At 49.1% G+C, this 14,139-nt stretch overlaps 1 protein-coding gene across 3 annotated transcripts in view; it reads left to right on the forward strand.

The window, feature by feature from the left end:
- Positions 1-272: 272 nt before the first annotated feature.
- Positions 273-14,139, forward strand: part of LOC122540170 (TLC domain-containing protein 4-B-like) — a 41,874-nt gene continuing 28,007 nt past the window's right edge. The window contains exon 1 of one of the 3 annotated variants that reach the window (XM_043675501.2): positions 273-584. In XM_043675501.2, the coding sequence (XP_043531436.1) occupies positions 526-584 (59 nt within the window). In that variant the 5' untranslated portion in view covers positions 273-525. The other 2 variants (XM_043675503.2, XM_043675502.2) reach the window with 2 other exon arrangements.

Genomic DNA, 14,139 nt, shown 5'->3' on the forward strand with positions numbered 1-14,139 from the left:
AGGAGCGAGACAGCGGCCTCAGCAGGCTGGGAGAACCTGGAACAGCGACCCCGACAGGTCAGGAGCGAGACAGCGGCCTCAGCAGGCTGGGAGAACCTGGAACAGCGACCCCGACAGGTCAGGAGCGAGACAGCGGCCTCAGCAGGCTGGGAGAACCTGGAACAGCGACCCCGGCAGGTCAGGAGCGAGACAGCGGCCTCAGCAGGCTGGGAGAACCTGGAACAGCGACCCCGGCAGGACTAGAGGAGCGAGACAGCGACCTCAGCAGGCTGGAAGAACCTGGAACAGCGACCCCGGCAGCACTGTAGGACCAAGACAACAACCCCAGCAGGCTGGGACGACTGAGGTAGCGACCCCGGCAGGATGGAAAGAACTCGAACAGCGACCCTGGGTTCCACACTCTCCAAATAATGAGGACCAGGAGTGCCTCCAGGAGAGTGGGAAAGCGACACTATGGGATAAATATGATTGCCTTTGCATAGGTGCAGAGGAGATTCACCAGGATAGAGACAAAAAAAACTGGAGATGCTGGAAGAACACAATAAGCCAGGCAGCATCAGGAGATGGAGAAGTCAACATTTCGGGTATTAACCCTTCTTCGGGAGTAGATATTGGGGGGAAGAGGGAGCTACAGATAAAGAGGGGTGTTTGGGGGTGGGAGAGTAGCAGAATGCTGAGGTAGTGATAGATGAACACAGGCAGTGGGTAAGACCTCATTGGTATATTGGGGGGATGAATCTAGTTGGTAACTGGCAGGAAATATCAATAAGTGGAAGAGAAGGGAGGAGACATGACTGGCAGGGTTATTTGAAATTAGAGATTCACCAGGATGTTGCTTCAGTTGGAGTACTTCAGCTTTGAAGAGAGACTGGACAGGCTGAGTGTTTTCCTTAGAGCAGAGAAGCTGACGGGATATCTGGTTGAAGTGTACCAGGTTTTAGATGTAGTTTTAAGTTAAGGATCAGGAGGTCAGAAAGGAGAATTCAAGATTTTTTTCAGTCAGAGGCTGCTGGGTATCTGGAACTCATCTAAAAGGGGTAGCAGAGGCAGAAACCATTAAGACATTTACAAAGTATTTAGACAAACACTTCAATCCCAAGGCTGGGATTAGATGTTTGATGTCACAATAAGCCAAGGGACCTCATTCTGTGCTGTAAAATCTCCATTACTCTGATTAACACACCTTTTAACTGATGAAATGGTAACATCATCAATTTCACTGCTCCAAGATAGTGAGCCATGAGGGGAACAGATAATCTTCCAATTTGCACAGCACCACTGCCTCAGAAGAATTGATGTCACCAGTAGAGCTGGTCCCTGAAGCAAGTTCCAGAAGATGTAATAATATCATCATTCAAAACATCTGGAACCCCTACTGAATTGGCGATAATTTCAGTTTTACTATTGGGGTTTCTGGTGGAATGGTAATATTATCAGTTTGATTAGATTAGATTGGAGCTGAAAATGTGTTGCTGGAAAAGCGCAGCAGGTCAGGCAGCATCCAGGGAACAGGAGAATCGATGTTTCGGGCATAAGCCCTTCTTCAGGAATGAGGAAAGTTTGTCCAGCAGGCTAAGATAAAAGGTAGGGAGGAGGGACTTGGGGGAGGGGTGTCGGAAATGTGATAGGTGGAAAGAGGTCAAGGTGAGGGTGATAGGACAGACTGGGGTGGGGGCGGAGAGGTCAGGAAGAAGATTGCAGGTTAGGAAGGCGGTGCTGAGTTCGATGGATTTGACTGAGACAAGGTGGGGGGAGGGGGAATGAGGAAACTGGTGAAATCCGAGTTCATCCCTTGTGGTTGGAGGGTTCCTAGGCGGAAGATGAGGCGTTCTTTCTCCAGCCGTCGTTTTGTTGTGGTCTGGCGATGGAGGAGTCCAAAGACCTGCATATCCTTGGTGGAGTGGGAGGGGGAGTTAAAGTGTTGAGCCACAGGGTGGTTGGGTTGGTTGGTCCGGGTGTCCCAGAGGTGTTCTCTGAAACGCTCCGCAAGTAGCGGCCTGTCTCCCCAATATAGAGGAGGCCACATCGGGTGCAGAGGATGCAATAGATGATGTGTGTGGAAGTGCAGGTGAATCTGTGGCGGATATGGAAGTTTCCTTTGGGGCCTTGGAGGGAGGTGAGGGGGGAGGTGTGGGCACAAGTCTTGCACCTCCTGCGGTTGCAGGGGAAGGTGCCGGGAGTGGAGGTTGGGTTGGTGGGGGGTGTGGATCTGACGAGGGAGTCACGGAGGGAGTGGTCTTTACGGAATGCTGATAGGGGAGGGGAGGGAAATATATCCTTGGTGGTGGGGTCCGTTTGGAGGTGGCGGAAATGACGGCGGATGAGCTCACTTTCTCCTCCTGATTAGATTAGATTCCCTACAGTGTGGAAACAGGCCCTTTGGCCCAACCAGTCCACACCGACCCTCTGAAGAGTAACTCACCCAGACCTATTTCCCTCCGACTAAAACACCTAACACTATGGGAAATTTACCTGACCTGCATATTTTTGGACTGAGAGGAAACCAGAGCAAACCCACGCAGAATATGCAAACTCCACACAGACAGTCACCCGAGACTAGAATCAAACTTGGGACCCTGGTGCTCTGAGGCAGCAGTGCTAACCACTGAGCCACTTGTTTCTAGTCATTTTTTTAGATTACTTACAGTGTGGAAACAGGCCCTTCAGCCCAACAAGCCCACACCGACCCACTGAAGTGCAACCCACCCATACCCCTACATTTACCCCTTCACCTAACACCGGGCAATTTAGCATGGCCAATTCACCTGACCTGCACATCTTTGGACTATGGGAGGAAACCAGAGCACCCGGAGGAAACCCACGCAGACACGGGGAGAATGTGCAAATTCCACACAGTCAGTTGCCTGAGGCGGGAATTGAACCCGGGTCTCTGGCGTTGTGAGGCCACTGTGCTGCCATGACGTGGTTTTATTACTTCAGAAAACTGTGGGTCAGTTGGAAATTGATTGGAGAGGAATCCATTTTACAAATGAAGGATGTATGCCAGAATCTTAAATCAGTACAAGAGAATCAACTAGACACATATTGAAACACAGCAAGAACTTGAATATCCCATCTGCCAGTGAATTTACTAGGTTTCCACTATTAGATTGCCCAGCCTGTCAGCTCCCCAACCTCCCAACACACTCAGCTCCTCATTCCAAAGTCTTTTCACCACTCCCACAGCCTCCTATCATATGTGAATTGAATTAGCTTTATTGTCCCATGTATTCAAAATGAGTACAGTGAAAAGTTGATAAGTTGTCACTTGCAGTGTCCTCTTGGTGCAAAGGTACCTTGGTACAGCTTTTCAAGATTGTTACAGTGTAACAATATCACCAAATACACAATCTTGCATAGGTCATAAAAACAGTAAGTTCAAAGACAAACATCATAATCTCCCTCCAAGGGCTCTCTGCATCAGATCAGCACAAGGGTCCTCTATGTGATCTGACCACTGGCTGTCGCCACACACTGCACTGCACTACAGACCCTACTTCACACAGGGCTCCTTGCTTCCCTGCTTCAGGGTATTGGTCGCAGGTGTTCCCACTTGGCGGGCTTCCCTAATCATAGTTAAAAATCACACAACACCAGGTTATAGTCCAACAGGTTTAATTGGAACCCAAGGTCCCGGTTGAGGCCCTCCCTATGGGTACCGAACTTAGCTATCAGCCTCTGCTCGGCCACTTTCCTCTGCTGCCTGTCCCGAAGTCCATCTTGGAGGATGGTCACCCGAAGGTCCGAGGCTGAATGTCCTGGACCACTGAAGTGTTCCCCAACTGGGAGGGAACCCTCCTGTCTGTTGATTGTTGTGCGGTGCCCATTCATCCGTTGTCGTAGTCTTTGCTCAGTTTCCCCATTCTCCAAATCATTCCCTAATCATGGCTTGCAGTTTCCCCACTCTTGGTTCCCAGCTCCAAGTTTCTGGGTTTCGAACTCTCAGCTTCGCGTACCCAAAGCTTCCCTGCCATAAATGCTTCGTTCCCCCTGCTGGTGATCCTAGTGTATTACACTCGTAACATGCTTGTGACTCATATTATTCTTCTCCTGCTGGTGACCCTGGGATACTGCATCTCCCGCGGGCAACGCGGGATTATTATCGTCCCTCGGTGTTTCCGGAAGCGGAAGTGTTGCAGCAGGTCGGGTGGCGCGGTGTCACTGAGCATGCGTTGGAGTGGGTTGTGAACAAGTGAGTTTCGCTGAAATGTTGGGCCTTTCCCCAGCATCTGCGAAGAATCAGCAAGTGACAGTGTGGTTCCCTTAGGGCAGGGGCTTGATGTTTTGTATGCAGTAATTTGTGGAGTTGTGAGAAATAGTGGAAGTTTCAGATTGGTTTTGATAATGTCACTTTCCTGACATCCGCTCAAGTGCAACAATCTCGAAATGGAAGCCAAAGAAGTGATTGTGAAAGTGTCTCTGGAAATGGGATGCAGTCAGAGACAGGAGCAGAAGGTAATGCTATAGGAAGGTGCTGGTTTTAGGTCTCATTTACATTTTTAAACTCACCCTAACCCTCGACTCTGGTTTGTAACCAGATTATAAAGTTCATAGGTGATATGGAGATTGACAAATCAATAGCTACTGGATCACAAACTGGGTGGTGAAAAAGGGCTGAAGGCCAATACTGAGGAGGCAAATAAACAAGTAATGTATTTTCAGAGGATTCAGAAAGATTGATTTCCAAATGTTATCATTAGATAAAACTCAGTGAGCAGAGTGACATTACGAATGATATAAACGGATGGTAAAGAATTAGAAAGTAACAGTCACTGATAGAACCACTAGTGTTGCTCAAAAAAGACACATTTGAAGCTTTTCATCTTTCTCTCATCGGGACATTTTGTGGAAATGGCAAAGATGGTAAATCAATGTTTTATGATATGGAAGTGCCAGTGTTGGACTGGGGTAATTGAAGTCAAATGAAACCAGGTTATGGTCCAACAGGCTTATTTGAAATCACAAGTTTTTGGAGTGCTAGTTCTTCGTCAGGTGAAGTCAGGCTTCACCTGATGGTGGCGTGGCCCGCATTCTATTTGTGTTTAAGTTTCCTTGGGTTGTCATTTCCTGTGTTGATGTAGTTTCCTGTTCTTTTTCTCAGGAGGTGGAAAATGGGATCTAAGTCAATGTGTTTGTTGATAGAGTTCTGGTTGGAATGCCATGCTTTCGAATTTTCGTGCGTGTCTCTGATTGGCATGTCCGAGGGCTGGATGTGTTGTCCGAGTCAATGCAGCGTCCTTCCTCATCTGCATGGAAGGATATTAGTGATAGTGAGTCATGTGTTTTTGTGGCTAGTTGACGTTCGTTTGTCCTGGTGGCAAGTTGTCTGCCTGTTTGTCCAATATAGTGTTTGTTACAGTTCTTGCAAGGTATTTTGTAAATGATGTTTGTTTTGCTTGTCTGCGTACGGTCTTTTAAGTTCGTTAGCTGCTGTTTTAGTGTGTTGGTGGGTTTGTGGGCTACCATGATGCCAAGAGATCTGAGTAGTCAACAGTCATTTCTGAGATGTCTTTGATGTTGGGGAGAGTGGCTAGAGTTTCTGGGCATGTTTTGTCTGCTTGTTTAGGTTTGTTGCTGAGAAATCAACGGACTATGTTCATTGGGTACCCTTTAATTTTGAATACACTGTTAGAATCTATTATTAGGAAAATAGAAATGGGTATTCGGGTCAGCATGGCTTTATGAAGGGTAAATCATGCTTGACTAATTTGCTGGCATTCCTCAAAGGTGGAACAAGTAAACTGGATAATGGGAGCCTTCTAGATTTCCAGAAGGCACTTGTTAAGTTGCTGCCCGACAGGTTAGCACACAAGGGAAGGTCACATGGAGTTTGGATAGTTTGGCTAACCAACATAAAGCAGAAGGTTTGGATTAATAAGTTGTTTTGGTTGGTAAGGTGTAACTAGTGGTTTGGTCCACATGCCCCAACTATTTACATCTTGTATTTATTACATAGATGCAAGAATAGAATGTACTGTAATCAGTTGAAATAGGTGGGAAAATAAGTTGCCATTATGAAATAAGAAATTTACAACGGCATATAGATAGGTGATGAGAATGGGCCAAAAATATGGTATATGGAGTACTGCAAATGCAAGGTCTTGCACTTTGAAAGAAAAGAATATAGACATGGACTATTTTCGAAACGGTGAGAAAATTCATAAAACCAAAGTACAAAGGGATCTGGGAGTGCTAGTCCAGGATTCTGTAAAGGTTGAGTCCATGGTTAAGAAAGCAAATGTAATGTTGTCATTTATCTCAAGAGGGTTGGAATATAAAAGCAGAGTTGTGCTTCTGAGACTTAATAAAGCTCTAGTTAGGCCCCATTTAGAATACTGTGTCCAATTTTGGGCCCCACACCTTAGGAAGGATATAATGGTACTGAGGCGTGTCCAGTGGAGATTCACATGGAGGATCTTTGGAATGGTAGGCTTAACATATGATGAACAGCTGAGGATTCTGGGATTGTATTCATCAGAGTTTAGAAGGTTGAGGGGAGATCGAATAGAAACTTACAAGACAATGCATGGCTTAGAAAGGGTGGATGCTGGGAATTTGTGTCCGCTAGGCAGGGAGACGAGGACCCATGGACACAGCATTAGAATTAGAGGGAGTCAATTTAGAATGGAAATGAGATATTTCTTCAGCCAGAGAGTGGTGGGCCTGTGGAATTCATTGCCACGCAGCGCAGTAGAGGCTGGGCTGTTAAATGTCTTCAAGGCAGAGATTGATAAATTCTTGATCTCGCAAAGAATTAAGGACTACAGGGAGAGTGCGGGTAAGTGGAGTTGAAATGTCCATCAGCCGTGATTAAATGGCGGAGTGGACCAATGGGCTGAGTGGCCTTACTTCCACTCCTGTCTTATGGTCTAAACCATGGATAAGTGTGAGGTTAGATTCATTTTGGTCAGAGGAATAAAAAGATGACTTGAGAGGGCTTCAGTGCAGAGGAATTTGAGTGTCCTTGTGTATGGGTTGCAGAAATGCAAAACTTGCGCCCACACCTCCCCCCCTTTCTTCCCTCCAAGGCCCCAAGGGATCCTTCCATATCCGCCACAAATTCACCTGCACCTCCACACACATCATTTACTGCATCCGCTGCACCCGATGTGGCCTCCTCTATATTGGGGAGACAGGCCGCCTACTTTCGGAACGTTTCAGAGAACACCTCTGGGACACCCGGACCAACCAATCCGACCGTGGCTCAACACTTCAACTCCCCCTCCCACTCCCACTCCACCAAGGACATGCAGGTCCTTGGACTCCTCCATCACCAGACCATAGCAACACGACGGCTGGAGGAAGAGCGCCTCATCTTCCGCCTAGGAACCCTCCAACCACAAGGGATGAACTCAGATTTCTCCAATTTCCTCATTTCCACTCCCCCCACCTTGTCTCAGTCCCAACCCTCGAACTCAGCACCGCCTTCCTAACCTGCAATCATCTTCCTGACCTCTCCGCCCCCACCCCCACTCCGGCCTATCACCCTCACCTTGACCTCCTTCCACCTATCGCATTTCTAACGCCCCTCCCCCAAGTCCCTCCTCCCTACCTTTTATCTTAGCCTGCTTGACACACTTTCCTCATTCCTGAAGAAGGGCTTATGCCCGAAACGTCGATTCTCCTGCTCCTTGGATGCTGCCTAACCTGCTGCACTTTTCCAGCAACACATTTTCAGCAGAAAGCTAGTATGCAGGTACAGTAGGTCATAAGGAAATCAAATGGAATTCTGACATTTATTGCTAAAGGAATGGAGTATAAAAACAGGCAAATGTTGCTGTATCGAAACAAGGTACTGGTGAGACCACATCTAGTGTACTTTGTATGGTTTTGTTCCCCTTTCTCTAGGAGAGAAGGGAGAACATTGGAGACAGTTCAGAGAAGGTTGAAAGCTCAATCACTGTGAAAAGATATGCTCAACAGAGAAGGATGAGTCATAGCAACAGGAATAGAAGTAAAAGGAAACAAAATATCCATATCATTGAAGATGACAGCGTTCAGGGCACAACAGACATAGAACATAGAACAATACAGCACAGAACAGGCCCTTCGGCCCACGATGTTGTGCCGAACTTCTAACCTAGATTAAGTACCCATCCATGTACCTATCCAAATGCCGCTTAAAGGTCGCCAATGATTCCGACTCTACCACTCCCACGGGCAGCGCATTCCATGCCCCCACCACTCTCTGGGTAAAGAACCCACCCCTGACATCTCCCCTATACCTTCCACCCTTCACCTTAAATTTATGTCCCCTGTAACACTCTGTTGTACTCGGGGAAAAAGTTTCTGACTGTCTACTCTATCTATTCCTCTGATCATCTTATAAACCTCTATCAAGTCACCCCTCATCCTTCGCCGTTCCAACGAGAAAAGGCCGAGAACTCTCAACCTATCCTCGTACGACTTCCTCTCCATTCCAGGCAACATCCTGGTAAATCTTCTCTGCACCCTCTCCAGAGCTTCCACATCTTTCCTAAAGTGAGGCGACCAGAACTGCACACAGTACTCCAACTGTGGCCTAACCAAAGTCCTGTACAGCTGCAACATCACTTCACGACTCTTGAATTCAATCCCTCTGCTAATGAACGATAATACTCCATAGGCCTTCTTACAAACTCTATCCACATGAGTGGCAACCTTCAAAGATCTATGTACATAGACCCCAAGGTCCCTCTGTTCCTCCACCTTACTAAGAACCCTACCGTTAACCCTGTATTCCACATTCTTATTTGTTCTTCCAAAATGGACAACCTCACACTTGGCAGGGTTGAACTCCATCTGCCACTCCTCAGCCCAGCTCTGCATCATATCTAAGTCCCTTTGCAGCCGACAACAGCCCTCCTCACTGTCCACAACTCCACCTATCTTCGTATCATCTGCAAATTTACTGACCCACCCTTCGACTCCCTCATCTAAGTCATTAATAAAAATTACAAACAGCAGAGGACCCAGAACTGATCCCTGCGGAACTCCACTTGTAACTGGGCTCCAGGCTGAATATTTACCATCTACCACCACTCTCTGCCTTCGACCGGTTAGCCAGTTTTCTATCCAATTGGCCAAATTTCCCTCTATCCCATGCCTCCTGACTTTCCGCATAAGCCTACCATGGGGAACCTTATCAAATGCCTTACTAAAATCCATGTACACTACATCCACTGCTCTACCCTCATCCACATGCTTGGTCACCTCCTCGAAGAATTCAATAAGACTTGTAAGGCAAGACCTACCCTTCACAAATCCGTGCTGGCTGTCCCTAATCAAGCAGTGTCTTTCCAGATACTCATAAATCCTATCCCTCAGTACCCTTTCCATTACTTTGCCTACCACAGAAGTAAGACTAACAGGCCTGTAATTCCCGGGGTTATCCCTATTCCCTTTTTTGAACAGGGGCACAACATTCGCTACTCTCCAGTCCCCTGGTACCACCCCCGTTGCCAGTGAAGACGAGAAGATCATTGCCAACGGTACTGCAATTTCCTCTCTTGCTTCCCACATAATCCTAGGATATATCCCGTCAGGCCCGGGGGACTTGTCTATCCTCAAGTTGTTCAAAATGTCCAACACATCTTCCTTCCTAACAGGTATCTCTTCTAGCTTACCAGTCCATTTCACACTCTCCTCTTCTACAATACGGTCCCTCTCGTTCGTAAATACTGAAGAGAAGTACTTGTTCAAGACCTCTCCTATCTCTTCCGACTCAATACACAGTCTCCCACTACTGTCCTTGATCGGACCTACCCTCGTTCTCGTCATTCTCAGGTTTCTCACATACGCATAAAATGCCTTGGGGTTATCCTTGATCCTATCCGCCAACGATTTTTCATGCCCTCTCTTAGCTCTCCTAATCCCTTTCTTCAGGTCCCTTCTGGCTATCCTGTATCCCTCCACTGCTCTGTCTGAATCCTGTTTCCTCAACCTTATGTAAGCCTCCTTCTTCCTCTTTACCAGACATTCAACCTCTCTCGTCAACCAAGGCTCCCTCACACGACCATTTCTTTCCTGCCTGATAGGTACATACATATCATGGACACGTCGTATCTGCTCTTTGAACAAGTTCCACATTTCCACCACATCCTTCCCTGACAGCCTATGCTCCCAACGTATGCTCCTCAAATCCTGCCTTACAGCATCGTAATTTCCCTTCCCCCAATTATAAAATCTACCTTGTTGTGCGCACCTATCTCTCTCCATAACCAAGGTGAAAGTCACAGAATTGTGGTCACCATCACCAAAATGTTCACCCACTAACAAGCCCACCACTTGTCCCGGTTCATTACCGAGTACCAAATCCAATATGGCCTCCCCTCTGGTTGGACAATCTACATACTGCGTTAGAAAAGCATAGGAACCATCCAAATGAAGTATCTGGATCCGACAGAGAAAATTCTGGCGGTCATTCAAATCTGTAAGGAGAGTGGGAAGCAAGCACACAACTCTCAATGGTAACCCCAGGGAGTGATGTTCTGAAACTGAATAGGATCATATCAATTGTAGTAGAATAATATGCTGCAACAGCTCGGAATAGCCCAAATCTAATGACACAGATGTTAACTCTGTGTTCAATGTCACTGTAACAAGTGGCCCAGGGTTGAACAGTTGAAATGCGGTGGAAGGGGTTGACACTGAGGGCTAAAGGTAACAAGCCCATTGAGTGCATTGTATCAGAGGTTTTCACTGAGACAGCTGGATGCCTTGAGCATCACACCAAAATTAGTGATAAAACCCGTGATTCAAATCAAATCCCAGATAGAAGGAAAGTTTGATTGAGAGCTTCGAAAGAAGGAAGAAAAGCTGATTGCCAGAGCCACAGAGCCTATGGTTTGAGTAAAATGAATTATTTTGAGAGAAAGACAGGTGTAAATTTGCCTGCAATCGATAGGTCTTTATCAAGCAATAAAGAGGAACTACAATGTCATCCTGACATCAGAAGAGATCCAAAAGGTAAAAACAATGACTGCAGATGCTGGAAATCAGATTCTGGATCAGTGGTGCTGGAAGAGCACAGCAATTCAGGCAGCATCCGAGGACAGGCAAAATCGACGTTTCGGGCAAAAGCCCTTCATCAGGAATAAAGGCAGAGAGCCTGAAGCACGGTTCTCCATCAAGATCCTCCGCTCCACGCTTGCAGCAATGCGTCGGTACCTAACCTCTCTACAGTCTGCCCTGCCTCAGCTGAGGGCCACACTCTCTCAGAATTGCAAAGGACCCACTCTGTACTGCATCCTCAGGAGAATTCATACTCTCAACAAACAGTATTTCAATTCCATCTCAAACATCAAAAACTGTAAGTACAACAAACTTTTATCTACCCAGCTCCATAACCAGCGCTCCTTGAACATTCCAGAAGATTCCCCTGGCCTCGGAAACGCTATTAGCCATGCGGCTGATGCAGCTACCACCACCACGCTGATTGATGATGTCACTTCTGCCCCCATCATGGCCACTCCCACAGCCACCTCCGGCCCTCACATCATCGCCGATGCCACACGCTCAGTGACTTCCGCCACCCCTACTGCCGTGTCTGCCACCACTTCCGCCCCCACCAGCGCCACTCACCTGCATTCTGCTGACACGCCCCCCACAGACCCCACTGTCACTATCCCCACCCCCCAGAACCCCGAGGGGAACACTACCCCTGCTCATGACTCTACCCCCATTCCCCCCACCATCACACCCACTCCAGGTACTGGCTCCGACCCCACTCCCAGCTCTACACCCACACCAGCTCCCAGCTCCCAGCCCTGCCGAGTTTTCACCATCCCCCCAGACCTCCCCCTCACTGAGGACGAACGATCAGTCCTCAGCAAAGGACTCACCTTCGTCCCCGTCCGTCCACGCATCAATGAATTTAATACACGCCGTGACATCGAACAATTCTTCCGTCGCCTCCGCCTCCGAGCTTACTTTCACAATCAGGACTCCCGCCCACCTTCTGAGGACCCCTTCGTCCACCTCCAACACACTGCATCCACCTGGACACCCCGCGCTGGCCTATTACCTGCCCTCGACCTCTTCATTTCCAACTGCCGCCGGGACATTAACCGCCTCAACCTGTCGACCCCCCTCCCCCACTCCAACCTCTCACCCTCACAACGCGCAGCCCTCCAATCCCTCTGCTCCAATCCTGACCTCACCATCAAGCCAGCGGACAAAGGGGGCGCAGTGGTAGTCTGGCGCACTGACCTCTACATCGCTGAAGCCAAACGCCAACTCGAGGACACCTCTTCCTACCGCCCCCTTGACCATGACCCCACCCCCCATCACCAAACCATCATCTCCCAGACCATACAGAACCTCATCACCTCAGGAGATCTCCCACCCACAGCTTCCAACCTCATAGTCCGGGAACCCCGCACTGCCCGGTTCTACCTCCTTCCCAAGATCCACAAGCCTGACCACCCTGGCCGACCCATTGTCTCAGCATGCTCCTGCCCCACTGAACTCATCTCTACCTACCTCGACACTGTCCTATCCCCCCTAGTCCAGGAACTCCCCACATACGTTCGAGACACCACCCACGCCCTCCACCTCCTCCAAGACTTCCGTTTCCCCGGCCCCCAACACCTCATCTTCACCATGGATATCCAATCCCTCTACACCTCCATCCGCCATGACCAGGGCCTCCAAGCCCTCCGTTTTTTCCTCTCCAGACGTTCCCAACAGTACCCCTCCACCGACACTCTCATTCGTTTGGCCGAACTGGTCCTCACCCTTAACAATTTCTCCTTTGAATCCTCCCACTTCCTCCAGACCAAAGGGGTAGCCATGGGCACATGTATGGGCCCCAGCTATGCCTGTCTTTTTGTTGGCTACGTAGAGCAGTTGATCTTCCGTAATTACACCGGCACCACTCCTCACCTCTTCCTCCGCTACATTGATGACTGCATTGGCGCCACCTCGTGCTCCCGCGAGGAGGTTGAGCAATTCATCAACTTCACCAACACATTCCACCCTGACCTTAAATTTACCTGGACCATCTCTGACACCTCCCTCCCCTTCCTGGACCTCTCCATCTCCATCAGTGACGACCGACTTGACACTGACATCTTCTACAAACCCACCGACTCCCACAGCTACCTGGATTACACCTCTTCCCACCCTACCTCTTGCAAAAATGCCATCCCGTATTCCCAATTCCTCCGCCTCCGCCGTATCTGCTCCCAGGAGGAGCGGTTCCACCATAGAACACACCAGATGGCCTCCTTCTTTAGAGACCGCAATTTCCCTTCCCACGTGGTTAAAGATGCCCTCCAACGCATCTCATCCACATCCCGCACCTCCGCCCTCAGACCCAACCCCTCCAACCGCAACAAGGACAGAACGCCCCTGGTGCTCACCTTCCACCCTACCAACCTTCGCATAAACCAAATCATCCGCCGACATTTCCGCCACCTCCAAACAGACCCCACCACCAGGGATATATTTCCCTCCCCACCCCTCTCCGCCTTCCGCAAAGACCGTTCCCTCCGTGACTACCTGGTCAGGTCCACGCCCCCCTACGACCCACCCTCCCATCCTGGCACTTTCCCCTGCCACCGCAGGAACTGTAAAACCTGCGCCCACACCTCCTCCCTCACCTCCATCCAAGGCCCCAAAGGAGCTTTCCACATCCATCAAAGTTTTACCTGCACATCCACTAATATCATCTATTGTATCCGTTGCTCCCGATGCGGTCTCCTCTACATTGGGAAGACTGGACGCCTCCTAGCAGAGCGCTTTAGGGAACATCTCCGAGACACCCGCACCAATCAACCACATCGCCCAGTGGCTCAACATTTCAACTCCCCCTCCCACTCTGCCGAGGATATGGAGGTGCTGGGCCTCCTCCACCGCCGCTCCCTCACCACCAGACGCCTGGAGGAAGAACGCCTCATCTTCCGCCTCGGAACACTTCAACCCCAGGGCATCAATGTGGATTTTAACAGTTTCCTCATTTCCCCTTCCCCCACCTCATCCTAGCTTCTAACCTCCAGAAACTCGATCCCCTGACCTGTCCGGACTTGTCCGACCTGCCCAGCTCCTTTTCCACCTATCCACTCCACCCTCTCCTCCCTGACCTATCACCTTCATCTCCTTCCCCACTGACCTATTGTACTCTATGCCACTCTCTCCCACCCCCACCCTCCTCTAGCT

The sequence above is a fragment of the Chiloscyllium plagiosum genome, unplaced genomic scaffold (genome assembly GCF_037043375.1).
Source record: "Chiloscyllium plagiosum isolate Xiang-an unplaced genomic scaffold, Cpla_swu_hap1 HiC_scaffold_45, whole genome shotgun sequence".
Classification (NCBI taxonomy): domain Eukaryota; kingdom Metazoa; phylum Chordata; class Chondrichthyes; order Orectolobiformes; family Hemiscylliidae; genus Chiloscyllium; species Chiloscyllium plagiosum.